The sequence below is a fragment of the Buteo buteo genome, chromosome 18 (assembly GCF_964188355.1).
Source record: "Buteo buteo chromosome 18, bButBut1.hap1.1, whole genome shotgun sequence".
In the NCBI taxonomy this organism is placed as follows: domain Eukaryota; kingdom Metazoa; phylum Chordata; class Aves; order Accipitriformes; family Accipitridae; genus Buteo; species Buteo buteo.
Window position 1 is genome coordinate 2,985,358 of NC_134188.1, and position 21,209 is coordinate 3,006,566.

Sequence of the window (21,209 nt, forward strand, 5' to 3'; positions counted from 1 at the left end):
AGCATATTTTAATAGCAAATTTGAAAAGAAAAGTTTGAAAATGTGACCTTCAGAGTCTGAAAAGACAGAAAACAAACAAACAAAAATTTTGTAAAATGTCATAGCCAGTTAAGCCAGCCTCATGATTTTAATGAAGTGATGCCTGTCTTATGATTCTTAAAAATTTAGGTTTAGGAATATTATTTTTAATTAATAAAGAATTTGTGATGGTTTCTTTTGATTATTACAGGCTTAAAAGTATGACAGCGTAGGAGGTTCCTTGACTGACTTTAGAACATCCACAAGAACACTGCACTTCTGTAGCTCCTTTGCACGTCCTGTTTACAGCTGAAAAATGAAAATATTTTGACAATCCAACCATCCTGGTGCAGCTAATACTGCAAATACGCACAGACTGAATGTGCACAGATAGGAGTGCAGCAATTAGTTATGGTACAGGAAGGGATCAGGAACATCTGCAATTCATGGTACTTGGTTCCAAAAAACTCCAAACTCCAAAAATCAATTTAATTAATTTATGTAATAATCAATTTCATGTGGAATACTCTGCCTGTTGTTCCAGTAGAGGGCAGTGATTTACATATAGTATTATCAATTAGTATGTGTACACAACTAATTTCAGAATACTAGACACAATAACTAGTTTTATTAAGATAATACAATATTCAAGGCATACTAAGTGCCTCAAGGATAGAGTGCCATCCAGAAGTCTTATTTTCTGTGCTTTTGCAGCAGGACTGAATCACATCTAATTACAGTAGAGTTTATGCAAGTTGTACTCAGCTCATTAAACTAAATCACCTCCACATGCCCCAATGCTACATGCAGAGGTGTGCAACACATCCCCCCAGTTTAATGCCATAAAACCCCCAGACTGAGGGACTTTGACACAGCTCTTACATTATTTGCATCACTTAAAGCAAGAAAAGATGCCAGAAAGTATGGGTTTGGCTCGCAAGGTAATCGCATGAAGTCCAAAGCTATGCAGTGCAGATATGGCCTCTCCCACCTGCAGGGTGCTGGTGTGGAGCAGTGTGTACAAAAAACCTCTCCATCCTTTGGCATAGAGACCTGAAATTACCTCAGCATTTACTACGCTTAGCAATGTAGAAGTAGACCAAAATTCATGAGAATGAAAAAAACCGAGATGTTTTTCAGCTAGCATGCCAATCAAAACTAAAACATACACTGCTGTATATAGTCATCAGAGTGAATTGTATTTCAACGGATGATTTCATTGAGATACTGATTTTTTGTCTGTTGCTGTTGAACAGTAAGTACATAGAAAAGTTTTTCTGTCCAGAAATCATTTTAACAGATCCAGCAACATCCTGTAGCACAGTGGAAAAGGAGGCACTGAAGCTTATAATCATTGTGTTTCTTTAAGTTGTGAGAATTTGATTCTTAATCTATTTCAAAACCACTACCACTTGAAATTCGTGCTTGGGTAAAAATTGTTTAAACCGTGAGTATTTCTTTAGCAGCAAGAAAAGTTCACTAACTCCAAAGTAGCTTTCTTAATTCTGTCAATACTTTGCAAATTTTACTTGTCACAGATGTTGCTGTAATTTAAGAAGAAATTCGGGGCAGTTGCCAGCTCCAGGAGGGGGATAGCTTGAGGGAATGTTGAAAGAGTTAACTCAGAACCAATGTTACAAATGATATTTCTCTCAGTCAAAATACTGAAAAATTACACTTAGCATTACAAAAAAGTGTTCCTAAAGATTTAGGAACCTCCTGCATTGGTTCATAGCTTGGACTTGCCTTAAGTGTGTTGCATACGTTTGTAAGTTTATTTTGGATCCACTGCATGGAGGAGTGAGGATCTGAGCATTTGTCCCAACTTTTAGGTCATTTTCAGCGTGCCTCTCATTCCTCTGGTAAGTGCACCTCTCTTTCCCATCCTAGTCCCACTCATCCCGATCTGAATGACATGCTGTTTCATAGCTTATCCAGGATAATGCTGTAGTAAATTATTTGAGACTGTGAGTCATTTATGTGTCAGTTGACTGCTGAAAGAATATGCGATCGGCATCTCATGGTCTTGCTCATTTTAAGAGGCCTCTTTAATGTAAGGACAGATTTTATCTAAATAAATCAATTTTACAGGGAGATTTCAGCCATTGGATTTATAGTAAGAAAAACTTCTTATTTATGACATTGGAAAGACCACAGCTGGGAATGCACCCATTAATATACTCAGACAGATGGATTCTGACAAGTCCGTGAACTATTCACACTCTTTTTTAGCAAATATTTTGCAGCAATCCCAACCTGCAAATGCTACTTCAGAAACAAATATGGAACTATCTGTCTGTCTCAAGGCACAAAACAAGAGTCATGAGTGACTTTAAAATACTGTGGGTTGAGTATCCATATGATATTCACTTGAAATTTAGGAAGGAGTGCTTTTAATGGAGAATAGTTATGCCTTGATGCAATAAATGTTTTGAATTATAAATAAAGTCATAGAGGGTAGGGTGTCTTTATAGATGTAGTGAAGTGAGGATTTTCAGCAGAGGCTGGCACAGCTTTTTTCAGGAAATAAAAATATTTTCCATTTGCGGATGTCACTGTTGGAGAGAAGGTAAATGCGCATCTTCAGAATAGCTCTCTAAATAAAGTAGCAGAAATAGAAGAAAATGATACAATATGGGCAAGCACTAGAGGAGTTGATAGTTACGACAAAACTGATGGGATGAGGACTGCTGTGTAATAGTATAACTAGTGACCCAGGTTATGTACTTTAAAGTCAAACCAACGTGTGGCACACGTGATTTCTCTTCAATTTTTAAACTTTAATTTGAAGCTTTAAAAATTTTACTGAACATCACTGTATTTCTGGTATCACAGGAAGGTAAACATGACAACTGATTCCTCTTTTCTGCAGCATTTGTTATTTCATCCACCTTTACCATACCTTCTCTTACTTTTCTGAGTTGAGATTTTCAAAGGCCAATGACATCATTGAGCCCATCAGCTACCTTTGAACAGACTGGGAAATTATGTAGCCAACAAAACATAGTCAGCTTTCAGAATGTCAGCAATTGCCATTAACATGCATAACCAAACATACGTATATTGAACCTCTACCTGAATGTCTGCCACATGGTGAGGTGTTTGGGCTTTTGCCCAGTTTCTTTTCTGGGAAGAACACTTACAGCTTCATTATCAGTTAAAGATTTGGACCATTTTTCTTCTGCCAGTTACATTACAGAAAATAAAGAACAACTTTTCCAATGTCAGCAGAAACACTCTGGATTCTGATGTAAAGATGGCTTTTATCATCCTGACTTGACTTACTCCATCACTCCTGAAAATAAAGAAGCACTAGTTCATAGAGGGTCAGAAGCATATAGTTTTACATCAGCTTAGCAAATGAGTATTTTGGTAATTACAGTTGCTCTTTCTGTATGTCCCTAACACCTCCAAGTGCTTTTATTTCAGAACAAACCTGATAATTTGATTAGAGCCTTAATTCAGTGGAGCACTTAAATACTTTGTAAATTTAAATGGTTAACTGTTTGACTCATGGACTCTTCTGTTTTGTTACGTTTAACCTCTGAAGCAACAGCATATTCTTTTTAAAAATATTATCTGTTAAATCAGTGTGGTAGGATGCAAGAGTTCATCAGAAACGTGAAGGTACCAGAACATCCATGTTTCTGGCATATAATAAAATAGAGGATACTATACTGAATCTGATTCAAATAGAGATCAAATACATTCCAGAATCTAGGTTAGACAAGACAGCACTGAAAAAAATTGTCTCTGAAACATCTGAGTTTTTTTATACAAAACCATAACCATGTATTTACAAAACAGCCTAAGCTGTTTCTTTTGAAGGCACCCTAAACAACAAGGACAGCAGGACAAGTGTTACAAAGCCAAGGCATATGCATTAATCATGGCATGGCAGCATTTTAAAGAAACTATCAAATTCAGAGGGATTATAAAACAACTGGGATGAGTTGTAGGTAGGAACTGTTTTAAATTGCTGGATTCTAGGTCACAATAGAGGCTATAACACAGGGCACTCACTTGCTCTTTCACTCCTCTGTGTTGCTTTCTCTTAAGGGAGGATCGTGACTTTCAGAGGGCTGGAACCATTATCTCTTCTTTTATGAAAGCATCAGTTGGTGCAATCGTTAAGGATCTTGAAACTGGGAAGAAGTTTATTGCTGTGACAGATCGGGCAACATATGGAAGGAAGTAAGACGTTCTCCAGAGACAGATTAAGTTTTTGCCAAGGCATTTTACTGAAATTTTGGAAAATAAACAGGTCATTAATTGGGTCCAGATTTAGCTACTGCAAATTGTGCAAAGATGTTGCAAACCAGATGCTTTCCCCTATTTGTTTTTACAACCCTTTCTATTTATGGATGCTCTTATTTAGTGACTGACTTCTTTAATAGAGGGCATTGTTTTGCACCGGAAGTCTCGTCTCTCAGTTAGTTTTGCCACTAGATGCCTGAGTAAAAGATACATGTCCACACAATTTCAGGGGACAAAACAGTCAGCAATAACATGATAAGTAGGAATAATCAGTAGGAGGTTGTGGAATACAGTAGTTCTTGTAAAGTTAACTTTTAATTCTTCCCTGGGTCCCTTAGCACGTAGCAGTTTTCAGTCTTTCTCTATGCCGACCCTGCTAGCGAAATGGTAGAGACAAAGACACCCCTCCCAAGGACAGTGTCCTAAGACTTGGCTTGCCGATGAAGGTGGGAATACAGTCCACGTCAGCATTTCCCTGGCTTTTCTGAGGTATGCGGCACAGCCACTGACATACCTGCCAGCCCTGTTGAAGCACAGTTTCAACTTGATCTCCAGATCAAGGCTGGATCCCAAAATGGGAATGTAGCCCCCAAGTCAGCTAAGCTGTACTGACTGACAGAAATACTTGAGAAAAGAAATCTTCATTCCTTTTCCACTTAGGTTTCATTTAGTCCTCGGAGTACAGGCATTATGTTATGCTCTATCCACACAGTCTTGATTTGTGTTATAAATAACGTACAGGGTGAAAAGTGTCTGCCCTGACTTGAAAGCAGTGAGTCTAGTGGGGATGCCTGCTAAAAGGATTGAGCTAGTCACACAAGGTCCTTTACAGTCAAGACAGAAATAGGTACCTCTGAAAGCAAGTCCTGTCATCCTGAAATAGGTGTGTGAGACAAGGGGGATGACTTGCCCTCTGGTGGTGCTTATTTCTTTCCATAATCCTAGCCAAGTGACAGCACCAAAGACCTGCCTGCACCAGTGACAGGCGGGGAAAAAGCCATCTCTTCAGCTGCCACCTGAGTGCATTTGATATGGAAATCAGTGAGCCACTAGCGTTGCAGAAGTTTAATTGCAGAGATTGCTGCTTCGAGCATCTCTGGCTTCGTTTTAAGGTACCTGCTCAAGTAAGCAAAGCAGGAGATCGAGCTGACAAGGCGCCTGTGACTTCAGTGGCACTTGAACATGCCCTTGAAGCTACATGTACTGACAGTAACCAGCCGGTGTACCGGAACCTCACATAAATGTATTTCTCCATTTTCAGTTTATTCTGGGGAGGCAGACTGTAAATTACACGTCTTTAGAAGGCATACCGCATTTATCGTAATAAAAGCTGCGTGATTTTATTTGTGATCCCTGACTGGTTTAGCTAAGCAACAAGGGCAGCAGCCGTACAGATTTTGTAGTGCGTGTTTTAAAGTGTGTTTTGAGGTTCACTTTTCAAACTACTAGTTAGTTATCCAATGTGTGAATATTTATTGTACTCGGTACAGTGTCCTCGGTCAGAGCAAAAGTCCATCAGCCTCGGGTATCCTGTTTTTCACAACAGCTGCTAGTGGGCAGTTAGGAAAGAGTATAAGGACATGACAAGTTTATGGTATGACCTCTTAGCTTCCAGGTTTCATAAATAGTTCTGTGCTGATGTTGTTAACAACGCTGCCAATTAGGAACAAAGTAAGAGGGAGGTTTACGATGTGACTCTGCACTTCCTAGCTGAGCTACACCTAAGCTGGTGAGACGCAGAGTCTGTTTCCCGTTTGTAATCTTCTGGAGACGTGTAATCCCTCACATCACAATTGCTATTTTAAAAAGTTATTTTCAAATCATTCATACGTGTCACGGCCAGAGTTGCCTCCCTGTCACATGAACTGTCACTAGTCTGAGCAAAGTGGGAACAAAGTTTATTTTTAAAGCAATACTGGCTTACTAGTGGTTTGAAAGCAAAACGTTCAGAACTCCATTTGGTTTTAATTTATCATCCAACCTATTATGTTTGGTAACATATTAGGAACCAGTGAGTATATTATTTGTCGTAAGCTCCCCAGGACATAAAAGGAGGAAAAATAAAGACTGCAATTCATGAATCTCTGGTTCATTCTTTTGCAATCCAAGTACACAGTACATACAAAGTACTTTAAAGCCACTTCTGATCTCTGCTACGCAAGTGCAAATCCTGAGCACTTACAGTGTAATCAGTGAATTCTGTTTTGGAGTAAAAGACCTCCACAGTAGCATGGTCTGGAAACTCTTTTTTTAGCACCCAGTTTTGCCTTATTTTCATGTCCTTATAGCTGAGAACAGCACTTACCTGTCAAAATCTACTTGAAAGAGAGGAAAAAAATTCAGCAAACATAAACAGGACCAACCTTTTTCAAAGGTCAGGTGCAATTTCAGTTCTGCAATTTTTAGTTGCTCAACTTGAGATACTTCAAAGAGGTCTTATGTTCAGACTGAGGAAACCAACGCTCCCAGAAAGTCAGAGCTTTGCAAGTGTCATGGAAAATCGGCCCAAGATGAGTAGTTCCTTTTGAAGGTTTTGGCCAAGGAATTTTTCCAGTAAAACTACATTCCATAAACATGGAGCAACACCTTAAGTAGACAAAAACAAATGAGGAGCACCGTGGGGTTGATTTGAAAGAGAGCTGTATATTCAGTAAGTGGGACAGGGAGGAAGCCTGGTAGAGGGACGTGATAGGATGCCAGGATAAACAGAGGGTAGACGGCAATATTTTCATCACGCTGGAGCTGAGAGAGTAAAAAAGAAGCTCACGGCTGGTATGGACCTTATCAACCAGCTCTCTTGGTCTGCCTGTTTTGAACAGAGGGGGAATCAACAAAGGAGAAGAAGTCTTGGTAAGTGGTTGCCGGAGGAGGGACGAGGATGTGCAAGGGAGCGTGTAGGTGTACAGAGCTACAGAGGGGAGCGGTGGAGAAAGAGAATATGCTCCAAGGCAGTACAGCTGATATGGGGGGTGGTGGGGAGAAGGAGGGAACGTCTGCTGGAGAATAATTCACCCCACCTGCATTGCTGCAGGTTCTAGGCTCTCTCTGGTCCTTCCTGCTCACTGGAAGCATTTACCAAAGGCAGGCTGGGGGGAAGGAGAGGAGCAGGCTGCCTGTTCTTTCTCAGGAGAAGCAGTGTGGTGGCTGGCAAGGGAGCTATGGGAAGCCCTTTCCTTTGCGTTGCTCCTGCTATTTGGCAGGCTTCCACTCTGTAAAAAAAAAAACACCTGCAGCTTGTTGGCCAACATGACTTTATCCAGTGAGACACATCAGCTCTGTGGTGTCTATATAGCACAGTGCAAACTGTGAGGGGGGAAAAAAAGAAAAGAGTTCAAGAAAGACATAAAAAGTCTAGAAATGGAAAGCTTAAGTTGTGCACAGAACAGTTGATTGTTTGTGAGGCAGAAAAACCTGGTCAGGGACTTGTCCAGTTCATGAATATCTATTTATATTGTAAACTGTTTCACTGCTTGTTCATTGTGGAAGGTCTGCCAGGGATTATTGGGGGGAGGGGGAGGTGTTAGGAAAATAAATAAATAAATAAATATAACTGTTTGATACTTCTAAATCTGCTGATATGAAAAAATAATGATTTGGGATTAAAAGCTATGGGCGTCATGCATTCTGTTCAGATATACAAGGCAACTAATGTACTGTACAGAGCAATTGATGTAGATTATGCTAAATTCTAGCTTTGGGTGAATGTCCCCCTGGCTTCTTTATGTGTGAGGTTGCTAATTAGGCACCAGTATGGCTGAAATTATGCAGCCAGCTAAGTGTGCAAGTCTGTTGGTCGCACTTGCAGTCATATGGTGGGTCAGCCTTAAAGTTGCGCCAGTGACCAAATTCACTGCTCATCCATACTATTTTCCATGCAGGACCTTTGTTCTGGTTCTGGGATGCCCAAGCTGGTAATCAGGGGGAGGAAAGAAAACGTTATGTGCGCTGTTCTCCAGGGCGTGAGCAAGCACATACGCAGATGCCATGGGGACGGACCTCAGCTCTGTGCTGGATTCAGTGCCCTCGCTCACCCTTGCAGCAACAGCACGGGACTGCCACGTGTCAGGCCAGATGGTCCTGCACTGTATCAGGGATGCTGGCTGCCACAAGGCTTAATTCAGCTCGCTTCGTTAGGGACATGGGAGAGATGGAGGCAGAAAGAAAGGGTCACCCGCTTCTGCAGAGGGCATCCCTCCCCAGGACCCCTTGCCACACCACCATAGCCTAAACTTCCACCATGCATCAGCCAAAACCCCAGCTTTCCTGGGTCTCCAGGAAGAGTAACCAGCAAGGGATGGCTTTGCTGTACCTAGTGACTGTCTTGGTGGTGATGGCTTGGGGATTATAGAAAAAAGGGAGACATTTTAACTGTCTGTGAACAAAATGCTTTATATGCATCCTGCAGAGTACTTCCTTGTGTCCTAGACTGCAGTTCAGCCCTAGAGTTGAGACCCAGCTTACCGGTTAGTGCATATTGCTCTGTAGAGCCACATGTACAAACACTACATCCTTGTTACGCAGTATTTATAAGATCTGATAACATGCATTTAATAACATATTGGGAAATCTGTGGCATTCTGCAAGTTTAGGCAATAAGTGTCTCGTCTGAAGGAACCCACTACAGGTGTAGGACCATTTTGAGGGGTATTTATTTTCTCCTTGGTTCATGCGGTTAAAGTAGACTTTAGCCTGCATCCAGTGGACTGATATTGCTTGTAAGGAAAATTAATCTGCCTACAAAATTATATTTCCTTTTTTTTACATGTAGGTACCAAAATAGTTAAGCAAGGCAAAGATTACTGTTATCAGTTAGAAAATTGGTACAGAGACAGGTAATAGAACTTCCCTTAAGTCTTACAGCAAGTCACTGCCAGATAGTCCTGTGCCCTAACCATCATGTGTCCATTTGCGTCACTGGACCAGAGACTGAAGTCATGCAGTGAATATTCATTGATTTCAAGGAGCCTGGAGAATTTCATGTTCCCATGCACCAGTCCCATGCTGCTGTGTTTGAAATAGCGTTGCCAAGAGCTATTCTGTTCTGTCTTGTTTTTATTTTAATTTTTACAAAATCTAACTTAGGCATTGTCTCTCTACCACAGAGAGATGAAAAAACCCTCTCTCAAAACCAGATCAAAACCTGAATATTTCCTCTCTTGCCCATTTCATCACCATGGTACTGGAGTCCTGTTGAAAAGAAAATAAATACTGAAGCCCTCACATGAAGTCTGCGAAGGCATGAACCTTCAGCTGAGATAGGAATGTTTGCATGTGGTTCAGAGTGACACCAGCAGTAGGGCTGTGTAGGGATTTACAATGTATTTGGATAACATAAGAAACTAAGTTTATCTAAACACTTTCTTATGTTATCACTGTGTTATCCAAACACTTTGTTAGTGAGACTGGGAGATTAGGATGCGTGTTAGCCCACCACTACTTAAATATATTTACACAGTTCCTGTGGGTTTAGTTTTAGGAACTTGGGCATAGATTTAGCAGATGGAGTTGCACTAAGGGTATGGAAACTACTTTTAGCTCATTCCTGTCATAACACTATCCAAATACTTTGGCAGAGGAGGTCTGCCACCTGAAATGTCTTCCTCTCTTTTGACCTCTATTTTGAACTCTATTTATTATCCAACCTTTTTTTTTGTTTTAATTTACCGTTGAGAACCACTGTCTTTAGGGACTCCACACTGCGGGTTGCTGGCTATTCTTGGCTTGTGAAGAGTTCAGCTAGGGCCAGTGGACTCTATATTCATATGCTGGTGTGGTTTGACTGAGAAAAAATGTGATGTCTGAACTGAACAGGAATGAGACCATAATGCCTAAATTAGCAGCCAGGCAATGGTCGAAACAACCGACCCCTTCCAGTGACTTTACCCACCAGCCAGGAGTGCCTGGTCCCTTCTAACCCCCTGGGAGAGCAGAAGGGACAGGAAGGTCACATCCTCGTTGCAGCCAACAGACCACTGGCTTACGCTTCACTGGCAACTGTGACAAGAGGGCACAGAGAGGTTGTGCCCAGGGAAATGCTGGCTATTCCGCAGGCTCCAGCCACAGACCACAGGAAGGGTTATTTTGATGCATTTATGCACTAGCAATGCTGTTAGGATCCCACTTTTACATAGTTCATGGAGTGGGCGCAGGCTGGTTAGCTCACGTAAGAATACCGACTGGCCACTCCAGGTCAGACCACAGCTCCATCCAACCCAGTATTGTGCGTCAGCCAGCGGGCAGATGCAGCTATTTTGGGAAAAATATAACACTAGCATAAGCATGTAGTGATAGTGTATATATTACATATCCTGCTTCCGTTTGTGCGGTTCAAGGAGGTCCTGAGCCATGAGCTGGAATTTTGTGCTTAATGGTCCTTGCTGGATTTTTCTTCCAAAAATTCACCTAATCTTTTTTTTTAATTCTTCTAACTTCTGGCAGCCACAGCATCCTCTAACAATGACTTCCAGGGGTCAGCTATGCAAATATGAAACATACGATTTATGTTCATTTGTTTTGAACCTGCCCCATGATCAGTTCATTTACTGTTCCCAACTTCATCCACTGCAAGAAAAGACCCCAGCATTACCAAGTGGTGGGCAGACCTTTGTAATAGCATAATGATGTTTGTTGGTTTGCCCTCAATTACTTTTCTAAAAAGTTTTAAAAGCCTCTTTGCTTTTTTGTTCCTGCTGAGCACTTGTGTTGTATTTTCGTAAATGTATCCAAGATCTGTTTCTTCAGTGGTAATAGCTCCATTAAATTCCATCACTGTTCGCTGTGCACTGTGTTACCTTTAAGGTGTTTTTTTCTCTGGTACATTTATTAGCACCCAAAAGCTACAGGTTTAATGCCTTCTCAATCAATATCATAAGAACCTTCAGTGTCTCCAACCAATTTCTATTTTGACTGCCAGACTAACTTGGTATCGTCATTATGTTTTGCCACTTCAGTAATCAGTCCCTTTATAAAAATCATGTATGGATAGTGGACAAAACAGGTTCCAGCACTAATCTCTGTGGGAGTCCACTGGGGACCTCACCCCATTGTGAACGTGGAATATTTATTACTATTTTTGTTTCCTGTCTTTAAGCAGCCATTAAGCCACAAGTGGCCTTTTCCTTTTTATCCCTGATAGCTGAGCTTCTTTTTGATCTCTTGGTAGAGTATCTTGGAGGATCCTTTTTCAAATCTGTTACTACTCATTTTGTTGATTTAACATCCCTGAGCTCCTCTATGGGAGGACCAATGAGAGGAATCACTTCAGCTGTCTTACCATGACACTCATCTTCTTGGCTTTTTGCATGTGTCCTTATTTCTGTAAGTTTGCCTGGGTGGCTGGTGGGGCAGTTACCTCCCTTTTCTCCCTACCATCCTTTGGGCCCATAAACGCACTACTATTGTTGTACAGAGCCTGCATATAATTTCTAATCCTCTGCTTGTATTAGAGCTACCTTCTGTGGTTTGGCGAGGCCACTAATGCTTTTGTAATCAGGAGATACTTTTTATACTGGTGCTATTCACAAAACGTGTGTATCTTAAAATGCAAATGGATAATCCTCTGATGCTGGAACGGGGATGCTAGAACAGAGGAAAAGGATATAATGTACTATTCAGAAGCCTCTTCTCCTGGTTTGAAGTTTATCAAGGGTGTCTATAAGCCTGTCTTTCATGCATAAGAGGAAGCCTTGCTTAGCAGTACTCATTTTTAAAAGTCACTATCAGACAGTTGACATAGCAGCTGACTTGCCTCCAGAACACATCAGTATCAGGCTTTCCAGTTAAACAATCCTCTGTTGTAATGTTGTGCAGCTATTAGCCGCTTCCATCCCACTTCCCGGCGATGTCGAAATCTCGCAAAAACTATTTTTCTTTTGCCCCAGTCCGGTTCCTGGCAGCCCCAGATGAGCCACAGAGCCTCGGCGCCCCAGCACAGCCTCAGGAAGACGGTCAAAGTGCCGCTGAGCCAGAGGGGAACATTTCTGGCTGTTCTGGAGACCCTGCTGTTTCATGCCCTGTATAAATGAGTTTGCAGCCTGTAGTAATCCCAGCTCAGCTTTCAAACAAACGTCTGCATTCAAACATAAAACATTTTTTCTAAACAGCAGGCAGTGAACTTCTGCTTTTAAAAGTCCTGGTCCCAGAGATAGGTTTCAAAACACATGAAGTAAGTGAAACCCTCATCATAAACACAGCTTTGGGTTCCCTGCATATGACTTTTTTCTCTTCCTAAGTTTGAGAAAGGAGGAATTGCCTGCTGTTAACACATGAGCTGCTGTGCAGACATCTGTAAAGGCAGATACAGGTAAGAAATATAAGATGTGTGGATAGGATAGGGAAAAGATATGCAGCTAGGACTCCAATATCGAATATAGGATATATTGCATATATAGGATATTGGAGTTTTGGCCATAATGCAGCAAACTGAACTGTTCTTCTACCTGCAGAATTATAGAAGGGAATCCAGAGATCAACAAGTTAAAAGCAGACGCCTGATTTCTTTTCTTCTGTGACTTGGAAACAAGAGTTTCCGGCTTCTTCTAACTACATGTCACTAATGTTAATAACAACTGTGCTCCTCCAGTGGCTAGGAAGCTGTGTTCTCAAAGCACCAGTGCTTTCAAATGAAGAGAAGCTATCAAGTTGCCATTTAATTTTAGATGCAATATAACAAGATAAGTGCAACTAACAATAAAAGGGAAATGGGTCAGGGCGAGAAGATCAAGTGGCTGATTACTGTGTGAGAACTGCAGGTTCAATCCAAACCCAAAGAACTCCGAGCCAGCTACGACATCGTGGATCTATCTTACAGTTAATTAGGAGGGGTGCATTCTAAGATGTGAGTAAGCAGTCCCGTTACATATCTATATATATGGAAATACAAGTGGGAAAGTGCCGTTCATCTCAATTTACCCTCGACTACCCCGCTGCCTAGAGCATTGCCTCACACCTATGTGAATAATACTCTACGGCCAAGGTGGTGTGTAGAAACTCACACTGTTGTTTTGCTCAGAAAGGCTGGTTGTAAGTGGATAATTTATTACCAGATACATTTTAGAATTTCTAGAGTACAATGCGCTGTTCTCTCCAGCTGATTACAGCACCCCGCTCTCAGTGAAACGGGAGCAGATCTCAAGTACTGCCTGTGATACTTCGGTAGATATGGGTAGCCCTGGGGCGTTGTTTTCCTGCGAATAGTTTACTCTTTCTCTCTCACACCAAATGCAATTTCAGGGAGAAAAGGTGGCAAAAAGATATAAAAATCAATGAACAGAAAATGCAGTGTTGCAGTTCTGCCTATGAATGCATACAGAGAAGAGTACGCATCCTTGAGCTGACTTTGTCAATTATACTAATACTGTGCAGGTGTCAGTAGCGCTGTGCTGTATTAATAAGCCTTTAAGTAAAGATTCCTGATCTTCCAGCAAATTTCAGTATCCATCAAATCACCGATTGTCAGGCTAGATGTGACATGTAGGTATTACACTATAGATATGTGTGGACATTTCTGATTCAGATTAAAAAAAATCACTAATTCCAGCTGTGGTTTTATGAAGGAATCTCCATTCCTGCGTGGATCGGTCATGGCATGGGAATGTGGGGTTGAGTTTCCATTTTGTGGGCTGTGCTGCTGTCGTGACAGGCTGCAATTTCAGGTGTGTGCTGGAGCTCCCCCTTAGCCTTTGTAAAATGAATGGGGAAGCTTTTATTTTGAAGTGCTTTTATGAGATGCATTAGCATGAAGTTCAGTGTTGCTCTATTAACTATTCCAGAAACAGTCTGTAGACTGAGACTAAAATATTAATTAGCGCTCTTATATAACAGCTTAGGCTTCTGTAGTGCTTTTTGTCTGAAAGATTGACGGCCAAAGGGCTTTCCTCATTTGAATGACGCATTTTTGAAAATAAACAGTGAGTGTCAAGGCAGTCACCGAATGAGGAGACAGTCATTTTAAAAGTATGCAGCGAGGACTACTTCTTTGCTCCGCCACGCACAACTTCAAGCACAGGAGCTTTCAAACGAGCACTGCAAGACCAGCTAACTCTTGTTGTTTCTTGTTTTATTTGACTACTATGTAAGTGCTGGACTGGAGCCAAAGAATTCATCCTCAGCAAGGGCAGCGCTCAGCAGCACCAAGCCTGGAGCAGCCCTCCGGCTCTGAAGTTGTGTTTGGACCCTCCTGTCCGGGAGGAAGGGACAGTCATCACCCTGCAACGGAGGGTCCTCATTCTGCCCTTCGTGACCACTGAGATGTGCTGCTGGGGAAGCTGGGGGGGCAGCTCTGCCCTGTCGCTTACCCCCTGGGGGGATTTGGGAAGGATGGGCACTGGGACTGGTGCTTTGCTCTCTGTTACAAGCATGTAACTGGGCTTGTTGAGCCCTTAATGGACTTGTTCCCTGGTCAATCCCTTACTCAGGCTCTTGCCTTGGTTTTTGTTTCTTTGGGCTGGCTTTTGAAGCATTGCATTTCTATTAAACTTCTTCGTAGTCTTTGGAAATACTGCAAGGAAGAATGCAGAATCCCATTAGCTGAAAAAGTCAATGCATTTTCCAACAGAAAAAGAAATCCCTATGAAAATTGAAACAGAGTGCTATGAAATGTTAATAATTGCTTTTTCCACTAGCAATAGCATTTTATAAATAGAATTAGATCAAAGGACTGTAGATTAATCAAATAAGAATTTCCCCGCATGGTGGTAATGTCTCTTTGGAGAAATACTGTGCACATCATTGACACTCGGGAATCTCTGGGATATTTATTCTTCAAAAGACAGCAGCTGAGTGACCGACGTGCTGACTTGGCAAGCTGGGGTGGGAATGGAAACCATCCCTTCCCTGCTGCTCGGGCGCTCTCCACTTGCACCTGTGCGGCAATCCTGCCTTTCCGCTTTGCACAGCAAGGCAGGGAGGAGACTGGTCATTCCCACTCCCTGGCTGCCAGGGAGCAGCCCTGTTTGGGAGTACAGATGGTAGTGGTGCCACCTCTTTTGTCTTGAGCTTGAAGTCCTGCTGGGAGTCTCAGAGAAGACCATACAGCCACACCTGGGGCAAAACCCAGCAAGTGCAGGACTTGCAGGTGCTGTGGATCATAGTAACAGGTAGTGGAGGCTTTCAGTCTAGAGCATTCATTTTACATTTCTAGTACCTGGAACTACATTTCTCCATTTTATGGCACTGCAAAAGTCCCATGTCGATTAGGAATAAAATTCATACGGTGTAGTGGGAACAGATTGCATCGCAGTAAAACCCTGCCCTAAGAGCGAAATTTTAATGAATAATTGTGAATGAGACAACTCTCCTTTCCCCCCTCATGTTTAGGTGGCTACCTCCACCCTTGCAAGCTAGCCTGACCCTGTCCTTTGTGCGCAGGCAGGTCCCAGGCAATGCCACCCCACGGCCCTGCCCCGGTGGGCAGCCTCATCCAGGCTGGGGGTGGGAGAAGAGCTCCCTTGTAGGAAGACGTGTCGTGACATATTGTTGGCCTCAAGGCCGGAGAACAGGATGCAGACAATATGTCACCGCAGGTAGACGTCCCAGTGGAGTCTGGGGAGGTCAAGATCCCCCCATGGGTTGGGATGGGGGTCGAGCCCCTTCTGCCCAGGGCTTGCAGCCGCTCCAGCAGTGCCGTCAGCTCCCCGTCCCCCAGCCTGACACTGGCCTCGTGGCAAGGGGCACAGATCTGGGAGGTGGCAGCACGTTTCCCGAGCCGGGCAGGATCTGTGCTGGATCTGTTTTGGCCAGCCTCCCCCTGCATCAGCTCTGCCCTCCCCTGCCTTGCTGCCTGCCCGTGGGTTTTGGCAGGAGCCCATTCAGCCAGGTGGGGGGGAAGAGCCTTCCGCGTTGTCTTCATTTCCAGTTTTGTGATACTGTGAAGTTTATCTCCAGGGCTGTGAAATTGCTTCCCGTGGGCCAGCAGCGCTCATATCAGAAGCTGTCTCGATCACAAAACTCCCTGGCAAGACATCTGCTCCCTCATAAATCAGCTCATGCTAGGTGTGTATTAAACCAAAAAATTGGTATTTTAAAATGTAATGGAAAATTATTTGACAGCCATACTAGGAGGGCATTTTCGGTATATTTTTACTCAGATTTGCTGCCCGCTTGCTGATAAAAACAGCAATGCTCTGCTTCCATTTGATTAACTAAAGAAATGGCATGTTTTGCAAACTCAGTGGTTGATACGTAAGACTAAATGAAAACAGATGCCCCTCCGTCTGTTAAAAAAAACCCAAAAGATGTTATGGTGAGGAACCTGGAGAAGAGAGAATGTGTCCATTCCCTTCCCCTCTTTCAGGCTATGACCAGTTCTTTTTAACACTAACACTAGGGACTCTTAGCTTTTGTTTACTGCTGAGTGCCTGCTGCTAGGCGTTGATTTTTATTTTTTTTTTCATCCCAAGGGCTTCATTTGTTCCAGCGCTCGTCGTACCGTGCGGTTTTGGGGATTCAGACAGCCCTTCCGTAAACGCACTTTTCCTTGGCAAACAGGGCTGTGATTTTTTCGAAAACAGGCGAGGGCACCTTCTCCAGAGATGAGTCGACGGCTGGGCTGCAGAGGAGGCAGAGGTTTCCTGCAGCCCCGCGTACCCTAAAACAGCCGTTCCCGAGCGGCTTCCAACTTTTTCGTCTTGGCTTTCGAGAGCGGCCCGGTGCAGCCCCTCCGGGCCGGGTAAAGCCCCCTCCGCCCGGGGCGGGGGGGCGCTGGGGCAGGCCGGCCGGCCCGGTACGGCACGGCCCGGCTCCGGCCCGGTACGATACGATACGATACGATACGACCCAGCCTGCCGCGCTCGCTGCCACGGGCTGGACTGGGAGCGATTGGCCCGTGCGGATCATGTGGGAGAAGCAGGAATCCTGAGTTGTAGCTTTTGGCACTCCTTTTTTTTTTTTTTTTTTTTTTTTCTTTTAAAGCGCTTGCTCTTTTCAGCTCCCTAGGGCTCGTTGCCTCCCCTCCTTTCATTACCCTGATTATAATCTGGAGTAGCCACCGCGGAGACGGCCGGGGTGGTTTGAAAGGAGCAGAGATGTTTAAGCAGGTGCCCAGGACTTCGGGCACGGGCTGTTACTACCTGAACTCGGTCTCACCTGAGGGCCAGGAGATGTACTTGAGATTCGATCAAACCGCCAGGCGCCCTCCCTACAGGATGAGCAGGATTCTCGCCCGTCACCAGCTACTGACGAAAATTCAGCAAGGTGAGTTAACTGGCAGAAGTGCTCCTTAGCCTGGCAGCGTGGCAGGGTCTGCAGGTCCCCGCTTTCACATGGGAACAGGTTTTAATGCCTCGTGTTTCAGGCTCTTTTCCCATCTCTATTCTGAACCAATCTGGGTAGAGCCAGAGTTTGAAATAGTCATTCATACCTTTCTGTTTCTACACGTGCACACATACAGTGAGAACCAAGAGACAAACGCTAGTGCATGATTAGCTATTTAACTAAATTATCTTTTAATCATAAACTGTGTGGTAGCTTAGGTGCCTAAGTTCGTCTCTCTTTTCCAACTGGCAGAGCAGTTACTGGCATCAGTACATCTGCTCTGATTGCTACAGGTAAAACCTGCCTGTGGTAAAGTACAGAGAATAGATGATCATCCAGTTAAAAACAAAGTAGAAGTCCAGAGCAGCTAGAAGAAGGCAGCTGGGATGACATCCTTTGGAAACAAGCATGTGTAACTGTCAGAGGATTAGAAAACTTGTCACACATCCTTAAAAATAATTGCTGACTTGGCTTTCTGCAGCTGCTTATGCAGTCATCCAGGCAGTCATTACAGATGTATTGATTTTGTTTTTCTGAATATATATCTACGGCACTAAAGCTAAATGCAGATTGGCCTCAGAACAAATCCTTTGGCCTGTGCGTGCAATTTAAAATCATCTTCAGAGTCATTAATGCAAAGATAAAAAAATAAAAGCCAACTGTACAGATTTTTCCAGATTAAAAAGCAAATCAATACATAATTTTGTACTGATCATAGTTTTGTACAGCACCCTGTTTCCAAGAATACCAGTTTGCAAAGTGCATGTGGTCCTACACATGGAAAAAGAGTATGTCATGTATTTGTCATGGAAAAAAAAAAATCGTGAAGGTAACAGTCACTTTCTTGACAGCTTGCAAAAAGATGTTTGATTCTGCTATCTAAGGGGCAGGCATAGAGTTAAAATCATTTACTGTTATGTCTGACAAATATCACAGAAATTTGTGTGAGCTTCTGACCAGCGGCAGTTAAATGGAGTGGCTATTTCTGTGTGTTGCTTTTCAGTAAGATCCTTTATATCCGTAGCTGTCAAACTCTGGCAGAAGTCAGGGGTATAGTGATGAAACTTTTATCGCATTTATAAAGAAAACAATACATAATTCTTTGGCCAGCTTTTAAAAAAGATGAAAAAGATAGTTTCTGTGGCAATTAGGAAAATGCAGTTGTTTGCAAGGCGGTCTCAGGAACTGGTCGTGTTTGAAGGATACTGGTCCTCACTGCAGCTCTAATTTCAGGAAGGATATTATGTCATTCTGTGTACCCAGCGTACAGCCTGGGTTGAATGGAAAGAAAGGGTAATTTACTTCTCTCCAGGTTTATCTGAAAATGTTTTGGGGTGCAGTGCTAGTACCAACGGAATTTTCAAGCAGCAGCTGTGGATGAGATGGATTAACACACCTCCTCTACCTGTCCTGGTGCTGTTTGAACGTTCTCTCTTGTAACCCGTAACCCATGAGCTGTCCGGCAGAGCCAGGGCTGCCAAAGTCACCCAGCGGTGCTGAGGCTTTTGACAGGCTGTGTGGTGGGACAGGGAGGAGTTTCCATGTTGTAGCTTTTCTTCCTGCGGCTTGTTGGATGGCTGGTCAGTCTGTGATGAATGACCTCTGCTCCTCTGCCACAGCTTTCCAACCTGTCCTACACAGAGCTGTGGGAAATGGTATTTGCATGGCGCCTTGATGATGTGATATATGTTACAGTTAAGCATATGAAATATTTGTGTGTTTGGGATCACTAAGAATACATGCTTCCTTCACTTCATGTATGGATGGAAAACTGGGGACAGAGTCCACTGTTAGTTAAGTGTCAGTTCATTAGCAATTATGAAATTAATGTGTGCAAATAGACACTGCTGTCTGTTTTGCAACCCGTATGTAGGAATACACACATCTAGTGCAAAACCGTAGGCAAGGTACACGTTTTTTCTGCAGTGCCCCAAGTAATGACTAATAATTTTGATACAAGTAGCTGTGTTAGGAATACCAAAAAAGCTAAGTCTAGCTAGTGTAACTCAACCTGAAACCTCCAGTTTACACTCTGGGTGAAAACCCCAGATTCATGCCTCACTGACAAGGCTTTCACCAGGTTGTGCTGGGTCAGCCTGTCACCCTCTGTGCTTGCCTGGTTCAGACTGTAAGCAGTGTGAGGGTACTGTCCCAGTCCCAGTCCCAGAGGGTACTGGAAGAGTACTGTCATATGGATGAAGGTATCAGCCTGTCCCTTTAGAGGTGGGTTTGTTTTACCCCATTGGCAAGTGGGATTCATTACTAATGGAGTGCCAGAGAGCAACTTATCAAGAATGTGTTGAAAAGTAAATCAGGAAATGCAGGATGACAACCAAAACTTGCTTTCAGTCACCTGGTTGAGTAAAGGATGTAAATCATTATTTAGTCTCCTTGAATTTGTATGTCCTTGAATCATATATTTTAAGGCCATTAAGACAATGTATTTGAACCCTGCTACTCCGCAATCTGATCATTTGAATTACAGCATATGTTTAGAAAAACATCCAGCCTGCATTTTAATATCACAGGAGCAGTGAATCCCCCCCTGGTTAATTGCTTTGCTGAAAACAGATATGCCACATGTTTAAGTGCTAAGCTGCCTTGGGGCTTCTTCAAATACCTGCTCTCTGTATATCTTCTGGTGCAGATATTTCTCAGTTGCTGGTTTTCAGACTGGAGGCACCCACAGTAGGAAGCACTGAAGTTTTTTACATCAGGGATATTTTTTCTTAGTGAAAGGAATGATTTACAAAATCACAGTGTATCCAATTTATAATGTATAAAGCAGTCAAAGCTTCCATTCCAGGATAGGAACCTGGTTCACTGATGAAGTTAATACAAAGTGTTGCATATACTGCTATCTTTTCAGTCATTTGCTGCATATACTATTCTAAGCGATGCTAAATTACTCTATCATGTTGTGCAGTGTAGCTGTTCTTCCTCCTTTAAAAACACGTTTGCTGAAGAAGCTTTCCTTTGTATTTTCCTTTGGTGTTAGTTAAAAATAAACTAAATGAATCATTAGAGGAATTATGCTATTTAATAATTTCTAAAAAGAAAACCACCACAAGGGAAATGAAAGGAACTAGACTGTTATTTTAATCAGATCATACTTTGAAAGTCCTAAATATTTGGTTTATGTACACCACCGACTCCTTGAGGCAGAATTATGTGGTGGCCTGTGGATGTGAGTAGTAATTATCTGTCTGATATTAAATAGGTATTTTCAAAATGTGATCTTTGATGATTCCCTTTCCCCCATAAGCCCGTTAGTTTCCACGATGAAGGGGACACATGCCTCAGCATAAAGGAACAGGGTGTAGCATGCTTGGTCTGAGGTGTTTACTCAGACTGTGTATGCAGTAACTGTATGAGAATTCATTAATGATTACTCATGTTCTCTTTAAATAAATAAGGTGGTGACTTTCGAGAGTTTATATTACATGAGTCACAAAGTTATTTCTTTCACAGTACATGGCTAAATTCAGTGCAGAGCAGAAAATATAAAAAGTAGCTGCAGGTAAAAAGTAATGAAGAATTAAGGCCATACTCTGAAAATGTTAAATTGAAATCGTCGACTGTGTGGTGCAAGTAGAGTGTAAGTCAAGGTGAACAAAGCCACATCTGTCCCAGCACAGCTAGGCATTGCTGGTAGAGAAGTGTCCCCATTCATCTACAGTAGA

The 21,209-nt window shown here is 42.7% G+C and overlaps 1 protein-coding gene across 11 annotated transcripts in view; it reads left to right on the forward strand.

The window, feature by feature from the left end:
• Nucleotides 1-21,209, forward strand: part of STARD13 (StAR related lipid transfer domain containing 13) — a 318,317-nt gene that overhangs the window by 161,728 nt on the left and 135,380 nt on the right. The window contains exon 1 of one of the 11 annotated variants that reach the window (XM_075050597.1): nt 6,709-7,125. The exons of 9 other annotated variants lie outside the window; for them this stretch is intronic. In XM_075050597.1, the coding sequence (XP_074906698.1) occupies nt 7,050-7,125 (76 nt within the window). In that variant the 5' untranslated portion in view covers nt 6,709-7,049. Of the gene's footprint in view, nt 1-6,708; nt 7,126-17,099; nt 17,467-21,209 lie in introns of those variants that run through there. One more of the 11 variants, XM_075050595.1, reaches the window with a different exon arrangement.